Genomic DNA, 22,709 nt, shown 5'->3' with positions numbered 1-22,709 from the left:
TCCCACACCCCTGCTCTTTCCCCATAGCCCTGCAAATTTCTCCTTTTTAAGTCGAACTCCAATTCCCTTTTGAAAGTCACTACTGAATCTGCTTCCAGCACCTTTTCAGGTAGTGCATTCCAGATCATAATAACTCACTACATGAAACAAATTCTCCTCATTTCCTGTCTGACGCTCTGTTCTCCAAGTGTAAATGTAGCTTTAGAGACCACAGTCAAAGTTTCAAAGTCCCTACATTACAACAGTGACTACACGTCAAAAGTACTTCATTGGCTGTAAATCACTTTGGGATGCCCTGAGGCTGTGAAAGGTGCTATAGAAATGCAAGTTCTTTCTTTTTTTTAGACGGCCTCGCGGTGCTGAAGAAACCATTGGCTGCCTAACCTGCCAGTACTTTTTTTTTAAATCACCAGGTTCATCAAGAGACGGAGGTCAGTTTATAACAGCAGTTTGTAAGTTAGAACAAGCAGAGTCAGGCAGCCACAAAGATAAAACTGGGTCCCTGCCGTCAGCAGGCCAGCTTTATCGCTCAGATTATTTGTTCTGCACAGAGATAAACATAGGTTTCAGGCCTTTTAATGTTTGTACAAGTTGATCAAAGAGAAAATGCATTCAGAACGCAAACCTGGCTGCCAGTCAGTGACAAAATGGACTGTCTGTGCCCTCCAATACCCTGAGGCTGCCACTGAAGTGGAATCTGCCCCGTTTACATTGCGAGTACATTCCACATCACCAGAGCAACAGACAAAGAACTGCACTTGCATAATTGTGTCTAAATTGTTTGTGTGGATTATGGAGCTGCAGTGCTCCAAAACCTGTGCTTCTGTCAAGATTTCTGTGGATGGGTCGGAGGGCTAATTGCTGAAAATGGGATAAAGCTGCCACACAAATTACACCTGCATGTATTATATAGAAAACCACAAGCTGAAGAGTGTACCTGGGGTGTTTAGAAGACATTGATAAGCAGCTCAGACTTCAACTTTGTGGCTTCTAATGTCAGCTCAACCACTCAGTATCTTGTAATGCACTCCAACCTACGCAATACCTGATATGTAATCACTCCTTTCTAGCTATCACTCTATATCACATGTTTTCAAACTGAGGGCTGCAAGGAGATATCTAGCTTCCATGAGGGCATTGGATTTCTGTCCATCAAGGAATGGGCACAATTCATACTCCTGAGTAGCAGCTCAAGAATTCTGTATTCTGTATTTGTCCCCAAGCATGTGTAAATATCTGCATGGGATTTCAACACCCAATGTAAAAGTTTGAAAACCATTGTTCTGTATGAAATCTGATGTCAAGCACTCCCTCAAACAAATTTTCTTCTAGCCTTATCCAATGCCTAGTATCCAACATCTAAATTCACACTGTACCTTAGCCTCCGTCTCTCCGCGATGTAAAGTGTACAGATGATGCACGGCGCTCTGTGAAGATGAGCACGGATGTGTCAGGATTCGAAATACGTGAAAGTCGTGGCCTTGTGTGTCAGTGGTGACCAGTAGCATTCCTGAAATAAACATCCATAACATAAGTTAATAAACCTGACTACTGACACGCAGAGCATGAGATCAGTTCAACACTTTTTAACTAAAGGTTTTATATTAAGTTGATGTATTCAAAATGGTCCTCTAAAAACAGGGAAAGAGTATAACCTTTAAAAAAAGACTGCATACAGTGGCAGCACTATTCCCAGCCGGAATAGAGATGATTGGGTAATTTCCCTGTCAATCATGCCTGGAGACCGCACTGCTGTAAGTGTCTAGGATTGATTTTACACATATAATTTGTATTATGTAACTATCCTCCACTCGCTGCATTTTGCTTGAGAAATAATCTTGCTTTTATTGGGAGACGTTGTTGTAGTTTTGGTCGTGAGTTCTGTTTGCTGTAGTTTGTAGAGACTCTGGGGGTGATTTTCTGCAGCACGCTCAGGCGCTAAAGATCCTCTGAGATGGCCAAGATAGGGCCATGAGCTGAAGCGCAAGATGCCATCTTAGTAAAGGAGTTGAAGCCCTCACTAGGAACGGCCACCCGGAGGCTTGCTAAAGGGCTGATTGCCACTTAAAAGCGCTCAGTAAGGAGGTTGCACGGCATTTTGGTGGCTAGCGCTTGTTCTAACGTCCTCTCCCAACAGCTACTAGTTGTTTGGGTGTAAACAAGTCGTTGCTGAGGATTTCGAGCGCTACTTAAAGGGATACTCACCATTTCATGTTCACTTGCTGCTGGAGTTGTGAAGAGGACCTCTGAAGCACATCGGGAGACATTGAGTGCTAAACCTGCAGGTGTCTGTTTTAGCTCCGCCAGGCAAGTTCAAATTATGGTAATCAGCAATTAGGATCAACATTCTGTGCTAAATCCAGACTTTCAAACAGGTGTATCTTATTAACACAGCACCCATTTAGTGCCTATTTTCATCCTTTGGCCAAATTAACCCCCTCTGTTTAAATTGACTGCTTCCTGAGTAAAAATATTATTTTTTGCAGTGTGTGGAGACTCCGCAGTTTGCTGTAAAATAGACTCTGTTTGACGTAAATCCCGCCCCACCTCCAACTCAGTGGCTGACACCGTGCCAATACTCACTCCATTTAAAAAAAGACTAGTCTTTTTTAATTAAAAATGCAAAGAGTCAGACTTTAAAGGATCAGGAATTCTCCCTTAATTAGCCTGAGTTTTTATCTGTTTTTTTCCACCTCTCCCAGGAGATTCCATGGCTCCGGGTAGGCAAAGAGTTTCTGTATCGTGAAGCATAAGGCACCATGACTGTATGGGACAGGCTAGATGGACCAGCTGGTCTTTTCCTGACTGACATTTTTATATGTTTGTGAAGTTTTTTTAGCATTGCAGTTTTCATTCTCACAATAGATATTGATAAGGAAGGACATTCAGCCCATTCTAGCACATTTATCCAGATAGACCTCCCCCCCACTCCAATCACAGCATCCAGGTGTTTCTTAAACGATTCCTGGATTTTTTAATCTGTTCCTACCCAGAAGTCCATTCCATGTGTAGATCTCTCTGTGTAAAGAACTTCCTTACACTGACAGACATTACAGTGCATACAAGAACAGCAGCAATCTCTCACTTTAAACTCCAGTGATGACAGATCTGCCCTCACCTTGCTGAATAAATGGGAACTCTATATTAATTCCATTTGAATGTCTGTAAGAATAAGATTTATGTACAGTGCCTGTTATTGGTTTGGAGATGCAGCATTCCTAGATCTACAGGCTCCTGATCCTCTGAGGTTACTGAAGAGGCCAAAGTCCCATCATACTTCTTGAAACTGCATTCAGTTCAGGTCATAAGAACTAAAAGGTGAATGTGATTCCCCAAGTTTAATACAGAGGGACGACCAAATAAGCTCCCACACTAGAAAGTATTGAGTTACCAATCTGGCACAGGGACTGACTTTGATTTCCAGCTCAATCCACAGGAGGGTGACCTCATTTGAACCTCTTACTTTGAAGCCTCAAACTAACCTGTCTGAGGTGGGGAGGCGAGCATTACTCCAAAATTAACCCAATTCCTGCTGCAAATTCATCAGAACTCTGAATGAGCCACAACCCTCACTTCAACTACCCAAAGCACAGGAATGCTCTTCCAGCCCTGATTTAGTCCGACAGTTTATTATCTGAGTAGACCAGAGAAAAGGGACATTCCAGCTTTCTCTGGCAACAGCATCTGCATGTACAACAAAACAAAACCACAAAAGGAGTCTGCAGAACATTTTAATTTACTAATCAGCATTAGGGGCAGCACTAAATAATGATGTAACAGTGAGGTTGCCAAGTTCAAGACTGGTCAGGGACGGATGTGGTATGAGTTATTTTTTTTTGCTGTTCATTGACAATTTCCCATCATAAGCAAGTGGAAGGAATGGACTTCAGTTGTGCAATCTGCCCTTTAAGCATTTCCAGAGTAGACAAGAACCATTCCTCCCATCCAAGACTGACAACCAATGATAACAAGAGCCTATATTTATGGTATTCTTTCCTTCAGAAAGAAAAACTTAGCATTTATAATGTATTTTATTACATTCTCAGGACATCGCAAAGCAATTCCATCAGTGCATCACTCCATCAGTACTGTACTCGAGTGACAGCCTAGATGGTAGAAAGGTGAGAAGCAATAAGCAAAGGAGAGAAACACAAAGGGCCAAACTAATTCATAATGAGAGTGTGAAAAAAGCAAGCCTGAAGGCTTTGTATCTTAATGCTAGAAGCATTAGGAACAAGGTGGATGAATTAGTTGTGGAAATAGAGGTAAACAAGTATGATTTGATTGGGATTACAGAAACGTGGCTGCAGGGTGGGCAAGGCTGGGAACTTAACATCCAGGGATATACAATATTTAGGAAGGATCGGCAAAAAGGTAGGGGAGGTGGGGTAGCATTGCTGGTAAAGGAGGGGATTAATGCAATGGAAAGGAAGGATATTAACTCGGATGAAACGGAATCTGTATGGGTAGAAATGAGAAATAGCAAGGGGAGAAAAACAAAACGTTAGTGGGTGTGATATATAGGCCTCCAAATAGTAATATGGAGGTGAGGGAAGGCATAAAAAGGGAAATTAGAGAAGCGTGCGATAAGAGCACAGCTGTCATCATGGGTGACTTTAATTTACATATTGATTGGACTACCCAAATTAGTAAAAATTCTGAGGAGGAGGAATTCCTGGAATGTTTTCGGGACGGTTATCTGGACCAATATGTCGAGGAGCCGACTCGAGATCAGGCCATTTTAGACTGGGTATTGTGCAATGAGAAGGGACTTATCACCAATCTTCTTGTACGAGGCCCCTTGGGTCAGAGCGATCATAATATGATCGAGCTCTCAGTCGAGATGGAGAGTGAGGAAATTGAATCAGAGACTAAGGTCCAGAACTTAAATAAAGGGAATTACGAGGGTATGAGACGGGAATTGGGTAAGATTGATTGGGTGGTGTTTCTGGGGGGATTGACAGTGGATAGACAATGGCAAGCATTCAAAGATAGAATGGAAGAATTCCAGAACATGTTTATACCGGTTTGGCATAAAAATAAACCTAAAAAGGTGACTCAACCGTGGATAACGAGGGAAATTAGGGACAGCATAAAATCAAAAAAAAGGGCATATCAACTGGCAAAAAAAAGCACCAGACCGGAAGATTGGGGGCAGTACAGGATACAGCAGAAGAGGACAAAGGGATTAATCAGGAAGGGGAAAATAGAATACGAAAGTAAACTTGCAGCAAAAATAAAGACAGACTGCAAAAGCTTTTATCGGTATATCAGGAGGAAAAGACTGGTAAAATCCCAAGTCGGTCCCCTGCAGTCCGATTCGGGAGAATATATAATGGAGAATAAGGAAATGGCTGACCAATTAAACTCAAACTTTGGTTCTGTATTCACAAAGGAGGACACAAATAACCTCCCAGGAATATCGGCAAACATAGGGACTAATGAGAGGGAGGAGCTGACAGAAATTAGTATCTCTAGGGATATGGTGTTGGGTAAGTTGAGGGGACTGAAGGCCGACAAATCCCCGGGGCCTGATAAACTACATCCTAGGGTACTTAAGGAGGTGGCCCTGGAGATAGCAGATGCTCTAAGGATCATCTTCCGGAACTCCATTGACTCGGGAACAGTACCCGTGGATTGGAGGGTAGCTAATGTTACCCCAATATTTAAAAAGGGGGGTAGAGAGAAAGCAGGGAATTATAGACCAGTAAGCCTTACATCGGTTGTGGGCAAAATGCTAGAGTCCATTATTAAGGATAAAATAGCGGAGCACTTGACAAATGGGGAAAGGATCGGACAGAGTCAACATGGATTTACAAAGGGTAAATCGTGTTTGACTAATCTGCTGGAATTTTTTGAGGAAGTAACTGGTAAAATAGATGGGGGAGAGCCAGTGGATGTGGTGTACCTTGACTTCCAGAAAGCCTTCGATAAGGTTCCACACAAAAGATTGTCATGCAAAATTAAGGCTCATGGGATTGGGGGCAAAGTATTAACGTGGATAGAGAACTGGCTGGCGGATAGAAAACAGAGAGTTGGAATAAACGGCTCGTTTTCAGAGTGGCAGGCAGTGACCAGCGGGGTGCCGCAAGGATCTGTCCTGGGACCCCAGCTGTTCACAATATATATAAATGATCTGGATCAGGGAATTGGATGCAATATTTCCAAATTCGCTGACGACACTAAACTAGGAGGAGGGGTGGGCTCTGATGAGGATGTCAGGAGGCTACAGTGCGATTTGGACAGGTTGGGGGAATGGGCGGATACGTGGCAGATGCACTATAATGTGGATAAATGCGAGGTTATCCACTTTGGGGGTAAAAACAGGAGGGTAGATTATTATCTAAATGGCAATAGATTGGGAGATGGGGAAGTGCAGAGGGACCTGGGTGTTCTTGTGCACCAGTCACTGAAGGAGAGCATGCAGGTGCAACAGGCGATTAAGAAGGCAAATGGTATGTTGGCCTTCATATCAAGGGGGTTCGAGTATAGGAATAGGGATACCTTACTACAGCTGTACAAGGTGCTGGTGAGACCGCATCTGGAGTATTGTGTACAGTTTTGGTCGCCCCATCTGCGGAAGGATGTTCTTGCCATGGAAAGAGTGCAACGGCGATTCACCAGGCTGATACCTGGAATGGCGGGAATGACCTACGAAGAGAGATTAAATAGTTTGGGCTTGTACTCACTGGAGTTTAGAAGATTGAGAGGGGATCTCATCGAAACATATAAAATTATGGCAGGCCTGGACAGGCTGAATTCAGAGAGAATGTTTCCAATGGCCGGGGAGCACAGAACCAGGGGCCACAGTCTAAAAATAGCGGGCAAATCATTTAAAACAGAGATGAGGAAGAATTTCTTCACTCAAAGAGTGGTGAGCCTGTGGAATTCCCTGCCACAGAGGGCTGTGAAGGCTAATTCAATAAATATTTTCAAGAGAGAATTGGATATATTTCTGAAGGCTAAGGGGATTAAGGGTTACGGAGAAAAGGCGGGGACGGGGTACTGAACTGGTAAGATCAGCTATGATCTCAGACGAGGATCAGCCATGATCTCATTGAATGGCGGAGCAGGCTCGAAGGGCCGAATGGCCTACTCCTGTTCCTATCTCTATGTTACTATGTTACTATTATGTGCTAAAATCCTGGAATGGGGCTTGAACCCACAACCAACCTGAAACAATATGCAGAATTCAAAAATAGAAGCCCGAGGGGTGACCTGATCGAGGTCTTTAAAATTATGAATTAGGGTTTGGTAGGGTAGACGTAGGGTCCCCTTGCGGGCGAGTCCAGAACTAGGGATCATCATAAATATAAATTAGTCATTAACAAATCCAATAAGAAATTCAAGAGAAACTTCTTTACCCAGAGAGTGGTGAGAATATGGAACTTGCCACCACAGGGAGTGGTTGAGGCGAATAGCATCGATGCATTTAAGGGGAAGCTAGATAAGTACATGAGGGAGAAAAGAATAGAAGGATATGCTGATAGGGTGAGATGAAGAGGGGTGGGAGGGGGCTCATGTGGAGAATAAACACCTAATGGCCTGTTTCTGTGCTGTAAATTCTACGTAATTGTTAATAGAAATGAATCTAAAACCTTTAAAAGTCATTTTATTTCAATAAACAAGATCTAGGTCTGGGATTGTTGCTAAGTGTTTACAGTAATTTTCCAACTGTGGAGGGAACTGACTGAATATTTTAATGTCTGCTGACCAGAGCCAGAGTGTTGCAGGAGCCATTTATTCAGCTGCCACTCACAATGCAAAATAAGCCCAAACAGGACCACAGGGGCAAGTTGGGCCAGATTGAGCATTCAAAAAAATTCCTGTTATCCAATCCACAAAGTGCAGTTCATAAATATGACAGAAGGTCTCTTTCGCTGTCCCAGAAAGAAAAATTCAAAATGAAATAGTTCCCACTGACGTGCTTCCTTCCCTAACCTCAGAGTAGCTGCGTACCACTGACACACAGCCGAGAGGGGAAAGGAATATGAAAGCCGCCACTGGCAGTTACCAGCAAATCACAGAATCACAGAAACCCCACAGTGCAGATAGAGGCCATTTTGGCCCATCGAGCCTGCACCGACACATATCCCACCCGATCCCCGTAACCCCTACACCAACACATATCCCACCCTATCCCCGTAACCCCACGTATTTAATCCCCCTAACACTAAGGGTCAATTTATCATAGCCAATCAACCTAACCCGCACATCTTTGTACTGTGGGAGGAAACCGGAGCACCCGGAGGAAACCTACGCAAACACGGGGAGAATGTGCAAACTCCACACAGACAGTCGCCCGAGGCCGGATTCGAACCAGGGTCCCTGGCGCTGTGAGGCAACAGTGCTAACCACTATGCCACCGTGCTGCCCGTACACGTACACTGTACACGTGGCGGCAACACAGCTACAGGTAACTAAGAGGCAAAGTGAGGCACTAAAGCTTCTGAAGGAAAAGACCCATTGGGTTAATGTTGTGATAATCTGTACCAGGGGCATCTGAAGTAGCTGCCCTCCAGTTCTGTTAATCTGGCCCACAAGTTTGTATATTGTGGGCCTGAGGTTTGGAATGACACGTTGCCTAAAACAGAATACCTAGAACTGCTAGTACAGGGGAGTTCACCCCGGAGTCCTGGCCAACATTTATCCCTCAACCAACATCTCTAAAACAGATTATCTGGTCATTATCACTTTGCTGTTTGTGGGAGGTTGCTGTGCACAAATTGGCTGTTGCGTTTCCCACATTACAACAGTGACTACAGATCAAAAGTACTTCACTGGCTGTAAAGCGCTTTGGGACGTCCTGAAGTCACGAAAGGCGCTATAGAAATGCAAGTTCTTTCTAAGGGAACATTCATTTAAACGTAAGAGGCCCATGAGTCTCCTAAGTGACCCATAGATGTAAATAAACCTGGACACTCCTAATCTATACAGCACAACACTGTACAGCAGCAATTCTTATGCTACTACTGGTGGTGTCCAGCTTCACGCCTCACTACCCCTCTCTCCTCCCTAATGACGCTCCATAAAACTTACCTCCGTCATCCGCCCTAATATCTCCTTGTGTGGCTCGGTGTCAAATTTTGTTTTGTGAAGTGCCTTGGGACATTTTACTACATTAAAGGCACTATATAAATACAAGTTGTTGTTGTTCAATCCGCCACCCTCCAGCTGTCCTGAGGCTGCTGCTCTTTCTAGTCCACTGTTCCATGGGCACAGGCAGACTTCCACCAAAGTGGTCATTCTTCATTTGTGAGTCTAGATAGTGAATGTCACCAGGACATTTGGGGGGGAAAATTAGGTTGTTTTGCGCCTCCTGCGATCTTCAGTAGCACCCCCTGACTTACCGCCGGACGCTATGTCCGACGGGGTCAGGGGGGTCTACCTGTGGCCGGGCTGGCGCTATTGAAAGGTGAGGTGCCGGGCGACCATTTTTGTTGCTGGCTGCCTGCCAGCACCTGCCTCCGCTGCCGTCCCCGGCCTCCTGACCCACCCCCCCGCGGAGTGCCAGCTGCGCTCCATGAGCCCGGCACTTCTCTTGAGTGCCAGGCTCTTTTGCTGGCACTCCGATCCCCGGTGGCCCAGCTGGGCCCCAGGTTGCGCCACGCAAGGCCCCTCCCCTTTAAGAAGGGGAGGAAGGCCTGCAATACCGCGGCGCAACGTGCCGCAACGCCATACTCCCTCGCAGCACCCCAAGAGGGAGGCGCCCCGCTTCCCTCTTGGGGCGCTACCACTCAATTTCGGCCGCGGGGGTGCTAATTTTTCCAGGGCAATAAAAGTAGTGCCCGGCGAAGTCAGCACCCCAAAGGGTGAGCGACTCAATTTTTCCCCCTTGGTTCTCAGTGGTTACTCTGTCTTCACTCCACTTCTAATTATTTTAATTTATTGTATTTTTTGAGGGTACGTTACCATTTAACTTCTTTCCCCCCCCCAGCAGTTTTTCTTCTCTCTCTGGGCTTCCCAAGCCATGCACTTCCTGCAGGTGTCAGCATGTATGGGTAGTCTGCTCCAAGACCTGCACTAATAATGCTCTTGACACAATCATTCCAAGGCTCACTAGAGCAATCTGGTGACACCACTCCTGACATTTGCTGCTGTTTCTAAGAGCCTACCCTGGATCTTGAGAGCACAATGTCAAAGAGACCTGTGGGGATTGCAATCCCACAATCGGGCCTGAGTGACTGGAGTTAGTGGCACTGCAGTAATGCAAAAACACATTATGAGGAGTCACCTACCCTCCATTCAACGTTTCCCTGCAGCTGCACAGCTCAGATCAGTAACTCTGTGGAGTGAGAATGAAACCTGCATCACAGCACTCCCCTCTGCAGTGTAGTGGTTCTCTAACACCTTACTTGTTTTTTAAAACTGTTTTGGGAATCCACAAGGGTATCCGCAAAGTCATCAGATTTCTGTCTTTCCATATTTGTTGATGTATTACAATAACAACTTGCATTTATATAGCGCCTTTAACAGAGTAAAACATCCCAAGGCTTTTCACAGGAGCGTTATCAAACAAAATTTGGCACCAAGCCACATAAGGAGAAATTAGGAAAGCTTGGTCAAAGGGGTAGGTTTTAAGAAGCATCTTAAAGGAGGAAAGAGAGGTAGAGTGGCGGTGAGGTTTAGGGAAGGAATTCCAGAGCTTAGGGCCTCGGCAGCTCAAGGCACGGCCGTCAATGGTGGAGCGATGGAAATCAGGGGTGCTCAAGAGGCCAGAATTGGAGGAGCGCAGAGATCTCGGGGGGCTGTGGGGCTGGAGGAGGTTACAGAGATAGGGAGGGGGCGAGGCCATGGAGGGATTTGAAAACAAAGTTGGGAATTTTAAAATCAAGGTGTTGCTTAACCAGGAGCCAATGTAGGTCAGCAAGCACAGGGGTGATGGGTGAACGGGACTTGGTGCAAGTTAGGATACAGGCAGCAGAGTTTTGGATGAGCTTAAGTTTATGGAGGGTGAAAGATGGGAGGCCAGTCAGGAGTGTGTTGGAATAGTCAAGTCTAGAGGTAACAAAGGCATGGATGAGGGTTTCAGCAGCAGATGAGCTGAGACAGGGGCGGAGACGGGCAATGTTACGGAGGTAGAAATAGGCAGTCTTAGTGATGGAGCGGATATGGGGTTGGAAGCTCATCTCGGGGTCAAATATGACACCAAGGTTGCGAACAGTCTGGTTCAGCCTCAGACAGTTGCCAGGGAGAGGAATGGAGTCGGTGGCTAGGGAACGGAGTTTATGGCGGGGACTGAAGACAATGGCTTTGGTCTTCCCAATATTTAGTTGGAGGAAATTTTTGCTCATACGCTAGTGGACGGCAGACAAGCAGTCTGAAAATTTAGAGACAGTTATTTCTGTTGCTCTGCAGTAATTTTATAAAATCTGCAATGGTAGCACTTTTTTCCTTTCGGCAACTGACTTGTGTTTTGAACGTTGGGACGGGGGGTCCCCCAGGAGGGTCTCAGTATTTGCAGGGGGCCTCAGGAGTGTGTCAATATTTACAGAATCCCCAGGAGTGTGTCAATCTCTGCAGTGGGTCCCAGGAGCATGTCAATGTTTGCACGAGGTCCCCAGGAGTGAGTCAATTTTTGCAGGGGAACCTTGGAAACGCCATTAACTGATCCCCTCATTGCTGAATTTCAGTGTGCATGGCCAAACTAATCAGTCATCGAATGGAAACAAGGAACAATCTGTTAATTATTTCCCGTTAAAATATTGCACTTTGTTTGGGAATGTCCAGTGTGCTTCCAGCCCTTTAGAAAAAAGTTCTAAAGCTTTTTTTGAAAGCCCTCCCTTTACAGTGTTGCTAAAACAGCACACGTGCTATCAACGAAGGGTTGTTTATAATCATCTTTTCTTTCCAAATCTGTAACATCAAGGGTGCGGCTGGTGGAAGTCTGATTAGTAATGGTTGCTTTGTTGTTCAGCTTATCTATTAGAAAAAGTGGGGGGAAATCACACCAGAAGAAAAGGCCCGCAGATTGCTATCTTTTGTAAAAACAGCTAATTGGATTCAATCACTGGAAACGTGTTTTGGCTGAAAGAGCAATAGCTTACTTCACTCCAATTTACTGTTTCCCGTTTTTCACACCAATTACTTAAGGCAAAAAAAAAGCTGCTTTGAGGGAAAGGGGAGGGAAAGACTGAGATCATCCATGTAAAAAGGGGAAGAGGTGGTATAGAATTAGAAAGTGCTGTTTATGCTGTAGCAGAGTCTGTAAACACCGAGCCAGACACTGGACCGGCCATAAACTAACCCACGCCCCGACGAGGTGCCAAGCCACAAAAAGCATTTGCGTCAAGAGGGAATAGACGGAAGAGAAGGGTTTCTAATTATAGGCTGTGGAAGCGGAAGCACAGAGTGATTGGAAGTTTAAGCGCTGCGGTGTGTTTATCTGGGCGTTTCCTCTCCAGCCTGGGTTTGATAGATGAGGCCTGGCCTACAGGGTGGGATGGAAACGCTGGTGGCACAAAGTGTTCCCCAGAAGCTGGTGAAGACTGGAGTGTCTCGCTCAGGCTTTTGTGGCCTCGCATTAATGTGTAATTTTGAACTAAAATGAGTGAGTAGCAGAAAACTTGAAAGGAACTTTATTTATGTTGCTGGCCACACAGGCTGGATTTTTGAGAGTACAGTGAAAAACTGTTAGCCACATAATATCAATGAAGAGTAATTTCAGGCATTTTACGAGTGTTATGTGATTTAAGATTACAGACCATTATGATAGGTTACACTTTTGACGTGCATTTTAAGTGAGTTCAGCTGTTAACTTACTTTTGTTGAAAATAAAAAAAATTCAAAACATTTTTAAAGCCTTCAAATTTCTCTGGTTGATTATTCCACTCTTTGCCCCAAACAGTCACAATAATATCAAATAATTTAGATATGGCTCCACTTTTCACTTCCACTCTGTTGTGTATGTACCTTTAAGAGAAGAACTGATTTTATACTGCAGTACCGGCAGTGACCACACCTGTATAAAATGCCCTAGCAGGCTTCTGTACTTCAGTCTTGAGTTACCCTCTGTTCAGCTGCAAGCACGAGCAGAGGGAGCAGCCAGACTTTGGAGAGTGGATTAAAGTGGTGGTCCCCTGACCAGGAAGAGGAGGAGAACGTTGGACCACCACCACCAACTCCACCATCATTACATCAACTGAGGTGCCTGGAGAGAGAGGACAGAGGAGGAGAAGGAGAAAGGAGGCCTACATCAACATCAACCAGGGGAGAGGCCTTTCTATCACTGCCTCCCCAAATTGGCCTCCACTTCAGGAGAGGGAGAGAGGGGAGAGAAACCAACTGCTTGAAAGGAGGGAAGAAAACTTCATCCGGAACATCTACAGGTGGGTGTTATTTGGGGCACTCTCCCAAGACTTTGTATTTTAGGTGGGGGGAGAAAAGAAGAAGCAAGGCCGGATCATCAAGGGGTGTAGTGTGTGTGTGCTCTTGTTAAAAGCTAGGCCACACACACCACTAATTAGCATCCCTTCTATTGCCTGCCCTGGGAGAGCTTGGAGCTGCCCAAGGTGAAGTCCTTAATTTAATTTAATTACATCGTTAAGACCTGTTGCAGGACTAAGCCTGGGCTTCTCCAGCTTTTCCAGGTGAAGACGTCTTCTCCCCCTGCCAGAAGACCACCATCACCAAAGACTTTTTCCATCGGAGAGTGCAACCCTGCCTACACCCACCCACCATCCTGAGTGGCAACACTGCCCTTTGCGGCCTCCCTCCTTCCCACCCCCCCCACCTCTCTCTCTCTCTCTCTCTCTCTTTGTCTCTCTCTGCCTGTCTTTCTAAGGCACCTTAGTTTCATCTATTTTATTAATTGCCAATTGAGCAGAGGGGAGAGGCCACTCTCCCAATTTAAATCAATAAGGAGAGAGGTGTGTCCTCATTTTAATCAGCTCCCTCTGCTCATTAGAGGACAAAAAAAATATATATATACACCGAGGCCATTAACACCTTCAGGCCTGTGACTTGGGGTGAGTGTAGCCCTTAAAAAAAGCACCCCAGAATGGCGACTGCGTCTTCGCCGGTGGCGGGGCCAGCCGGGACCTATGCGAGAGTGGTAGCCACGGCCACAGCTGCTCCCGCTGTTCCTGCTGCCCCGTCACCTTTTCGATTAATAACAAAAAAGCTTGGGGTGAAGAGCTACACTCACCCCACTATGACCATCGAGGCCTGCGTCAAGGCCATGGCTGGGGTTGTCGGCCCCTCAGCCATCGTCGCGGCCTCGAAAATGTATGGGAAGGCTGTGTTCTTCCTGGGGTCGGAGCGGGCGGTGTCCCTGGCTGTCGCCAAGGGGCTCACCGTGGGCGGGACCTTCCTGCCGGTGGATCCTCTCGAGGCCACCGCGCAGAGGATCATTATTTCCAACGTCCCGCCCTATGTTCCTGGTGAGCTCCTCCTTCCCCATTTGCGACAACTTGGGGAGGTGAGGTCGGGGATCACGCCCATCCCGCTCGGCTTCCGGGAGGCCAGCCTTCGCCACGTCTTCTCCTTCCGGCGCCAGCTGTTTATCCAGCTGGCGCGGGAGGAGGACACTGAAGGGGCGTTCGTCGTCCTCCACGAGGGGACCGCCTACCGCGCCTTTTGGACGTCGGACGGTGTGAGGTGCCATGCCTGCAGGGAGGTGGGGCACATCAGGAGGAACTGCCCTGCCTCCAAGGTCGCCGGATCATCTCGTGCGGCCGAGGCTGGCGCCGCCGCCCTTCCCCCCGGATCTGCCCACGCATCAAGTACGTCTGATGCGCGGTTGACGTCGGGGGCCGATGCCACCAAGGCCTCCAGCGGGGGGGAGGGAGCGTGTCCGGCCGGAAAGAAGGCGCGGGGAAAAAAGAAGCACCTTAGGGCAGGTCCCCCCGTGGATGGTGAGCCCTTGCCCCTTGAGCCCCTTACACCCGCGCTCCTCGCGGAGTTGATCAGGGCAGATGTGAGCGGGAGGGGCCCCGTGCCCGAGCCTGTGGCCGCAACCGCCGCAGCGGTAATGCCAATACCTGCGGCCGGGCTCGGGCCCGAGGTACCCGACAAACCTGCTCCGCCGGAGGGAGTCGAGGAGGAGGCCTTTGCAGACATGGAGGTCTCCCTCGCTCCCTCCGTGCTAAAAAGAAGGCGCGACCCCCTGGATGAGGAGGAGGACCGGGAGGAGCAAGCTCCCTCCGAGCAGGGGGAGTCGTCGCCCGCCGCGGGTACTGCGCCCCCCCGCCCCCCCAGCGCTGTCGTCATCACCAGCGATCGGCAGGGGTCGCCTGTCCCTCGGGAGGCTGAGGCAGATGTGTCTGTCCAGCACGTGCCTCCCGGGGATGGGGATGAGACCCTGCCCGTGGGGGTGGTTGCGGAACAACCCGCGGCAGTAATTGAAGTTGACCTTTTATCGGTGTCGTTACCCCTCGCCGGGTCGGGCAGCCTGGGGGTTGGGTCGGGCGAGCTCGAGGATAATGAGCTCGCCCAATGCGACCCGGACGTCTCCCAGGGGATGCTCGTCCTGGTAGAGCTTTTAATTCAAAACCCCCCGTCCGCTGGGTCGGAGGTTGGTGGCGGGGAGGAGGATGGCCCCCTGGCTGCGTCTCTGGTGCCGGACGTACTGGAGGAGCTGGAAATTGTTCTCTCCCCGGTTTCTCCGGTCGTTCCGGCGTCGGGGAGCTCTGAACCGCTGCCGTCTTCTGGCCCGGCACCCCTAGAGGAGCCCAGGGAGAAATCCTCTGCCGCCGATCCTGGGGGTGGGATCCGGGCGGAGGCGGGGCTGGCTGGCGCGGCCGAGTCGTTCGCTTCGCACTGCGCGGCGGACGGGTCGGCCGCTGGTGACGACCCCCTGGAGGAGGATGGGGACTCGGTGATGGGCACGGAGGACGATTCGGACTCCAGCGCCGACGTGGCGATGGATGACCTCGTGCCCCTTGCCAAGTCTCCCCTCATTTCCGTAAGGGAACTCCGGGATTTTATGGCCACGTGCCTGGGTCAGCGCAATAAGGTCCGGCTGGCCCTCGACAGGTGGTCGGAGCTGGCGCTGCTCATCGATTCCGTCCGCGCCGCCGTTAAGATCTTGGGCGCGGACGAGGGTGTGAACCCGCTCGAGCTGCGTCGGCTCACAACGTTTCTCACTGGGCTGCTGAGGAAGTGGCGGCGGACCAGCGGCTGCGCTTCCTCGCCCCGTTAGGTGTAGGTAGAGGTTGCACTATGCTTCTGACATGAAGATAACCATAGCCAGCCTCAACATCAACGGCAGCAGGGAGGCGCGCCGCAGATTCAATAACTTCTCGGTCCTTCGGGACGGGAAGTATGCGGTGTGCTTCCTGCAAGAAACCCACACCGTTCCGGGAGACGAAGCCACGTGGCTCCTGGAGTGGCAAGGAGGGGTCAGCATGAGTCACCTCTCCAACAATTCCAGCGGGGTGGCTATCTTGCTGGCCCCGCATTTTCAGCCGGAGATCTTGGGGGTCAAGGAGCACGTGCCGGGCCGCTTGCTCCATGTCACTGTTCGCCTGGGGGGCGTGCCGCTCCATCTAGTGAACATGTACGCCCCTCAGACCAGTGCGCAGCAAGTGCGCTTCTTCGAAGAAGTGTCCGCTCTCTTGGGCTCCATCGACGTGGGCGAGTGCGTCATCCTCGGGGGGGATTTTAACTGCACCCTCGAGGCGAGGGACCGTTCGGGTCCCCCGCGAAGCCCGGCAGCGATGGAGAAGTTGAGGGACCTGGTTGGGTCCTTCGACTTGGTGGACGTCTGGCGAAATCTCCACCCCGACTCCAGCGCCTTCACTAGCGTGAGGTCTGGGGGAGGAAGGTCCAGAATCGACCGCCTCTACATTTCCCGGGCGTTCGTCTCCTGCGTTCCGGCAGCTTCCATGCGGCCGGTGCCGTGCACGGACCACCACCTGGTGTGGGCGGAGCTCGCTCCGCTGCGCACGCGGGGGGGGTCCGTGTACTGGCATTTTAACAACCTGCTGCTGGAGGACGCACGGTTCCGGGATTCGTTTCGTCGATTCTGGGCCGACTGGAGAAGGAAGCAGGGGGGCTTCCCCTCCTTGAGGCTATGGTGGGATGTGGGCAAGGCTCACATCCGTCTCTTCTGTCAGGAGTACGCGAAGGGGTCGACCAAGAGGCGGGAGGCCCGGGTCGGGCGGTTGGAGAAGGAGGTGCTCGACCTGGAGTCCCGTCTCGGTCAGGTCGTCGAGGACCCGGCCCTGCGGAAGGTGTACGAAGAGAAGAAGGGCGCGCTGAAGGACCTGCAGCTCGTCGGGTCCCGAGGCGCGTACGTGAGGTCACGGATCCAGCTCCTGCGGGACCTGGACCGCGGCTCCCCCTTCTTCTACTCGCTGGAAAAAGGACGGGGGGTCCGTAAGCAGCTCTTGGGGCTGCTGGCCGATGACGGATCTCTGGTCTCGGATCCGGAGGGAATCAGCGCGGAGACCCGCGCCTATTACGGGGCTCTGTTCTCTCCGGATCCGTCCAGTGAGGATGCGCGCAGAGTTTTGTGGGAGGACCTGCCGAAGGTTGGCCCAGAGGGCGCCGAAAAATTGGACGCTCCGCTAAGTCTGGCGGAGCTGACCGGCGCCCTCCGCCAGCTCTCTAGGGGAAAGTCCCCGGGGCTGGACGGGCTGACCGTGGAGTTCCACAGGGCGTTCTGGGACGTCTTGGGGGGCGACTACGCGCGGGTCCTGGGGGAAAGTTTGGCGACCGGGGAGATGCCCCTCTCTTGGCGCAGGGCGGTCATTGTCCTGCTGCCTAAGAAGGGCGATCTCCGCCTCCTTAAGAACTGGCGCCCGGTCTCCCTCCTCAGTACGGACTATAAAATCTTTGTCAGGGCCATGTCTGCTCGCCTTGGCACCGTGCTGGCCCACATGATCCACCCCGACCAGTCCTACACGGTCCCGGGCCGGACCATCCACGATAACATCCATCTGGTCCGGGACCTGGTCCACCACTCCCAGAGGGCTGGTCTGTCGGTCGCCTTCCTTTCCCTGGATCAGGAGAAGGCGTTCGACAGGGTGGATCACGAGTATCTCTTCGGGACTCTGCGCGCATTCGGGTTCGGGACGCATTTCGTCGCCCGGATCCGACTTCTGTACGCCGCCGCGGAGTGTCTGATTAAAGTTAACGGGTCCTTGACGGCGCCCCTTCGCTTCGGGAGGGGGGTGCGTCAGGGATGCCCCATGTCCGGCCAGTTATATGCCATTTGCGTGGAGCCTTTCCTGCGCCTCTTGCGGAAGAGGTTGACGGGACTGGCTCTGCAAGGGCCGGGCGTGGAGGTGGTCCTCTCGGCTTACGCCGATGACGTGCTCCTCACGGTCACGGATCCCGCTGACTTGCGGAGGATGCGGGAATGCCAGCAGATTTACTCGGACGCATCCTCCGCCAAGATCAACTGGGAGAAATGTTCCGGACTCCTGGTGGGTCAGTGGCGGGTGGACTCCCTGCCGGAGGAGTTCAGGCCTTTCGCCTGGAGCACCACGCACCTCCTCTATTTGGGAGTCTACCTTAGCCCTGCCGAGGACGCTTGGCCGGCGAACTGGCAAGAGCTGGAGGCCAAAGTCACCGCTCGCCTAGGACGCTGGACAGGACTGCTCCGAGTGTTGTCCTACAGGGGTCGAGCGCTGGTCATAAACCAGCTGGTGGCCGCCATGTTGTGGTACCGGTTGGTCACTTTGATCCCTCCCCCTGCGTTTGTCGCCAAGATTCAGAAGAAGCTCATCGACTTCTTCTGGGACAAAAGGAAGCACTGGGTCTCTGCCGCGGTTCTGTGTCTCCCGCTTAGGGAGGGCGGTCAGGCGCTGGTGTGCCTTCGCACCCAGGCTGCGACTTTCCGTCTTCAGACGCTGCAGAGATACCTGTACGTCGAGAATCCTCCGAGATGGTGTGCGCTGGCGACGTTTTTCTTCCGCCAGCTGCATGGCCTCAATTACGACACGCAGCTCCTGTTTGCGAAAGTGGGTAGCAGGCGTGCCGGCCTGCGGGAGCTGCCTGTCTTCTACCAGGAACTACTATGGGTTTGGAACTACGTCGCTTCCAGGCGGAGCTCTCCCCCGTCAGGAGCGGCGACTCTCCTTCGGGAGCCGCTGCTCAGGAATCCGCACCTCCACGAACACGGGTTCGGGCGGCTGGCGGAGGGTAGGGCTGTGGCTGGCAAGGTGACCAGAGTCGGGGACCTGCTCGATGGCGGAGGAGCGGGCTGGATGGCGCCGGAGGAGCTGGCGCGGCGCCTGTCCTGGGCCAACGTCCAGCTTGCGGTCGAAACCATCGAATCGGTAAAAGCGGCACTGGGCCCCGACTCCACTAGGTGTATCGAGGTGGCTCAAGCACGTGGGGCGATCCCGTCCGAGCTTACCCCCGTTCGGACGGAATTCCTCATCGGCGCCCGGCCCCGAAACTCCCCTCGGGAACCGGCGCCTCACAACTTGAGCCGTCTCGCGGAAATACCCTCCGTGCCTTTTCATTCCGCGCGGAGGGGTTTCCTGTACGGGCTGCTCCTGCACACTCTCCACTTTGCCATCTTCTTCTACCGTCCGGACACGCCTTGGCGTGACGTTTTGCCGACCGGCGGTAGCGGAGGTCCCCAATGGAGGGCTCTCTATGCGGGAGTCCTCCCTTGTTCCATCGGGGACTTGGCCTGGAGGGTGTTGCACGTGCACGTGCACGTGCAATAAGGTTTTAAGTAGGTTCACGGACTCCCAGGCCGCCTGCATTTTTTGCGGCCTGGAGGAGTCCGTGTTTCACGTTTATATGGATTGTGAGAGGTTGCAGCCCCTCTTTCACTACTTGAAGGGGCTGCTCCTCGATTTTTGGTTGCACTTCAGTCCCACGCTCTTGATCTACGGTCACCCGGTGCGGAGGGGAGCGGACAGGTTGGAGGACCTCCTTGTGGGCCTGCTCCTGGGCCTGGCTAAAAGAGCCATCAATTGGTCCAGGCAGCGGGCGGTCGAGGGGGTCGTCCAGCCGGATTGCCTGCATCTCTTCCGCAGCCATGTTCGCGCCCGGGTGGCCCTGGAGATGGAGCACGCGGTGTCCGCCGGTGCGCTTGAGTATTTCCGCGACCGGTGGGCGCCGCGGGGACTGGAGTGCATCATCAACACGGAAAACCAAATTTTAATTTGATTTGTTAAGCTTTAGTTGAACTTTTGTTTATTTACAGTCGAATTGGGGTTTTTTTTGGGTCCAAATAAAAGAGTACCCTCTGTTCAGCTGCAAGCACGAGCAGAGGGAGCAGCCAGACTTTGGAGAGTGGATTAAAGTGGTGGTCCCCTGACCAGGAAGAGGAGGAGAACGTTGGACCACCACCACCAACTCCACCATCATTACATCAACTGAGGTGCCTGGAGAGAGAGGACAGAGGAGGAGAAGGAGAAAGGAGGCCTACATCAACATCAACCAGGGGAGAGGCCTTTCTATCACTGCCTCCCCAAATTGGCCTCCACTTCAGGAGAGGGAGAGAGGGGAGAGAAACCAACTGCTTGAAAGGAGGGAAGAAAACTTCATCCGGAACATCTACAGGTGGGTGTTATTTGGGGCACTCTCCCAAGACTTTGTATTTTAGGTGGGGGGAGAAAAGAAGAAGCAAGGTCGGATCATCAAGGGGTGTAGTGTGTGTGTGCTCTTGTTAAAAGCTAGGCCACACACACCACTAATTAGCATCCCTTCTATTGCCTGCCCTGGGAGAGCTTGGAGCTGCCCAAGGTGAAGTCCTTAATTTAATTTAATTACATCGTTAAGACCTGTTGCAGGACTAAGCCTGGGCTTCTCCAGCTTTTCCAGGTGAAGACGTCTTCTCCCCCTGCCAGAAGACCACCATCACCAAAGACTTTTTCCATCGGAGAGTGCAACCCTGCCTACACCCACCCACCATCCTGAGTGGCAACACTGCCCTTTGCGGCCTCCCTCCTTCCCACCCCCCCCACCTCTCTCTCTCTCTCTCTCTTTGTCTCTCTCTGCCTGTCTTTCTAAGGCACCTTAGTTTCATCTATTTTATTAATTGCCAATTGAGCAGAGGGGCGGGGGCTCCTCTCCCAATTTAAATCAATAAGGAGAGAGGTGTGTCCTCATTTTAATCAGCTCCCTCTGCTCAATAGAGGACAAAAAAAAATATATATATACACCGAGGCCATTAACACCTTCAGGCCTGTGACTTGGGGTGAGTGTAGCCCTTAAAAAAAGCACCCCAGAATGGCGACTGCATCTTCGCCGGTGGCGGGGCCAGCCGGGACCTATGCGAGAGTGGTAGCCACAGCCACAGCTGCTCCCGCTGTTCCTGCTGCCCCGTCACCTTTTCGATTAATAACAAAAAAGCTTGGGGTGAAGAGCTACACTCACCCCACTATGACCATCGAGGCCTGCGTCAAGGCCATGGCTGGGGTTGTCGGCCCCTCAGCCATCGTCGCGGCCTCGAAAATGTATGGGAAGGCTGTGTTCTTCCTGGGGTCGGAGCGGGCGGTGTCCCTGGCTGTCGCCAAGGGGCTCACCGTGGGCGGGACCTTCCTGCCGGTGGATCCTCTCGAGGCCACCGCGCAGAGGATCATTATTTCCAACGTCCCGCCCTATGTTCCTGGTGAGCTCCTCCTTCCCCATTTGCGACAACTTGGGGAGGTGAGGTCGGGGATCACGCCCATCCCGCTCGGCTTCCGGGAGGCCAGCCTTCGCCACGTCTTCTCCTTCCGGCGCCAGCTGTTTATCCAGCTGGCGCGGGAGGAGGACACTGAAGGGGCGTTCGTCGTCCTCCACGAGGGGACCGCCTACCGCGCCTTTTGGACGTCGGACGGTGTGAGGTGCCATGCCTGCAGGGAGGTGGGGCACATCAGGAGGAACTGCCCTGCCTCCAAGGCCGCCGGATCATCTCGTGCGGCCGAGGCTGGCGGCGCCGCCGCCGCCGCCCTTCCCCCCGGATCTGCCCGCGCGTCAAGTACGTCTGATGCGCGGTTGACGTCAGGGGCCGATGCCACCAAGGCCTCCGGCGGGGGGGAGGGAGCGTGTCCGGCCGGAAAGAAGGCGCGGGGAAAAAAGAAGCACCTTAGGGCAGGTCCCCCCGTGGATGGTGAGGCCTTGCCCCTTGAGCCCCTTACACCCGCGCTCCTCGCGGAGTTGATCAGGGCAGATGTGAGCGGGAGGGGCCCCGTGCCCGAGCCTGTGGCCGCAACCGCCGCAGCGGTAATGCCAATACCTGCGGCCGGGCTCGGGCCCGAGGAACCCGACAAACCTGCTCCGCCGGAGGGAGTCGAGGAGGAGGCCTTTGCAGACATGGAGGTCTCCCTCGCTCCCTCCGTGCTAAAAAGAAGGCGCGACCCCCTGGATGAGGAGGAGGACCGGGAGGAGGAAGGTCCCTCCGAGCAGGGGGAGTCGTCGCCCGCCGCGGGTACTGCGCCCCCCCGCCCCCCCAGCGCTGTCGTCATCACCAGCGATCGGCAGGGGTCGCCTGTCCCTCGGGAGGCTGAGGCAGATGTGTCTGTCCAGCACGTGCCTCCCGGGGATGGGGATGAGACCCTGCCCGTGGGGGTGGTTGCGGAACAACCCGCGGCAGTAATTGAAGTTGACCTTTTATCGGTGTCGTTACCCCTCGCCGGGTCGGGCAGCCTGGGGGCTGGGTCGGGCGAGCTCGAGGATAATGAGCTCGCCCAATGCGACCCGGACGTCTCCCAGGGGATGCTCGTCCTGGTAGAGCTTTTAATTCAAAACCCCCCGTCCGCTGGGTCGGAGGTTGGTGGCGGGGAGGAGGATGGCCCCCTGGCTGCGTCTCTGATGCC

The 22,709-nt window shown here is 51.9% G+C and overlaps 1 protein-coding gene across 3 annotated transcripts in view; it reads right to left on the bottom strand.

Annotated features, from left to right (window-relative positions):
• Window positions 1-22,709, bottom strand: part of bcas3 (BCAS3 microtubule associated cell migration factor) — a 1,023,442-nt gene that overhangs the window by 669,723 nt on the left and 331,010 nt on the right. For all 3 annotated transcript variants that reach the window (XM_085964689.1, XM_085964691.1, XM_085964690.1), the window contains exon 14: window positions 1,377-1,510. In XM_085964689.1, coding sequence (XP_085820815.1) covers window positions 1,377-1,510 — 134 coding nt within the window. The remainder of the gene's footprint in view (window positions 1-1,376; window positions 1,511-22,709) is intronic.

Source organism: Somniosus microcephalus, chromosome 22, assembly GCF_052327205.1.
Source record: "Somniosus microcephalus isolate GS21.2 chromosome 22, FLI_Smic_1.0, whole genome shotgun sequence".
NCBI lineage: Eukaryota > Metazoa > Chordata > Chondrichthyes > Squaliformes > Somniosidae > Somniosus > Somniosus microcephalus.
This window is presented reverse-complemented; position numbering and strand designations above follow the sequence as displayed.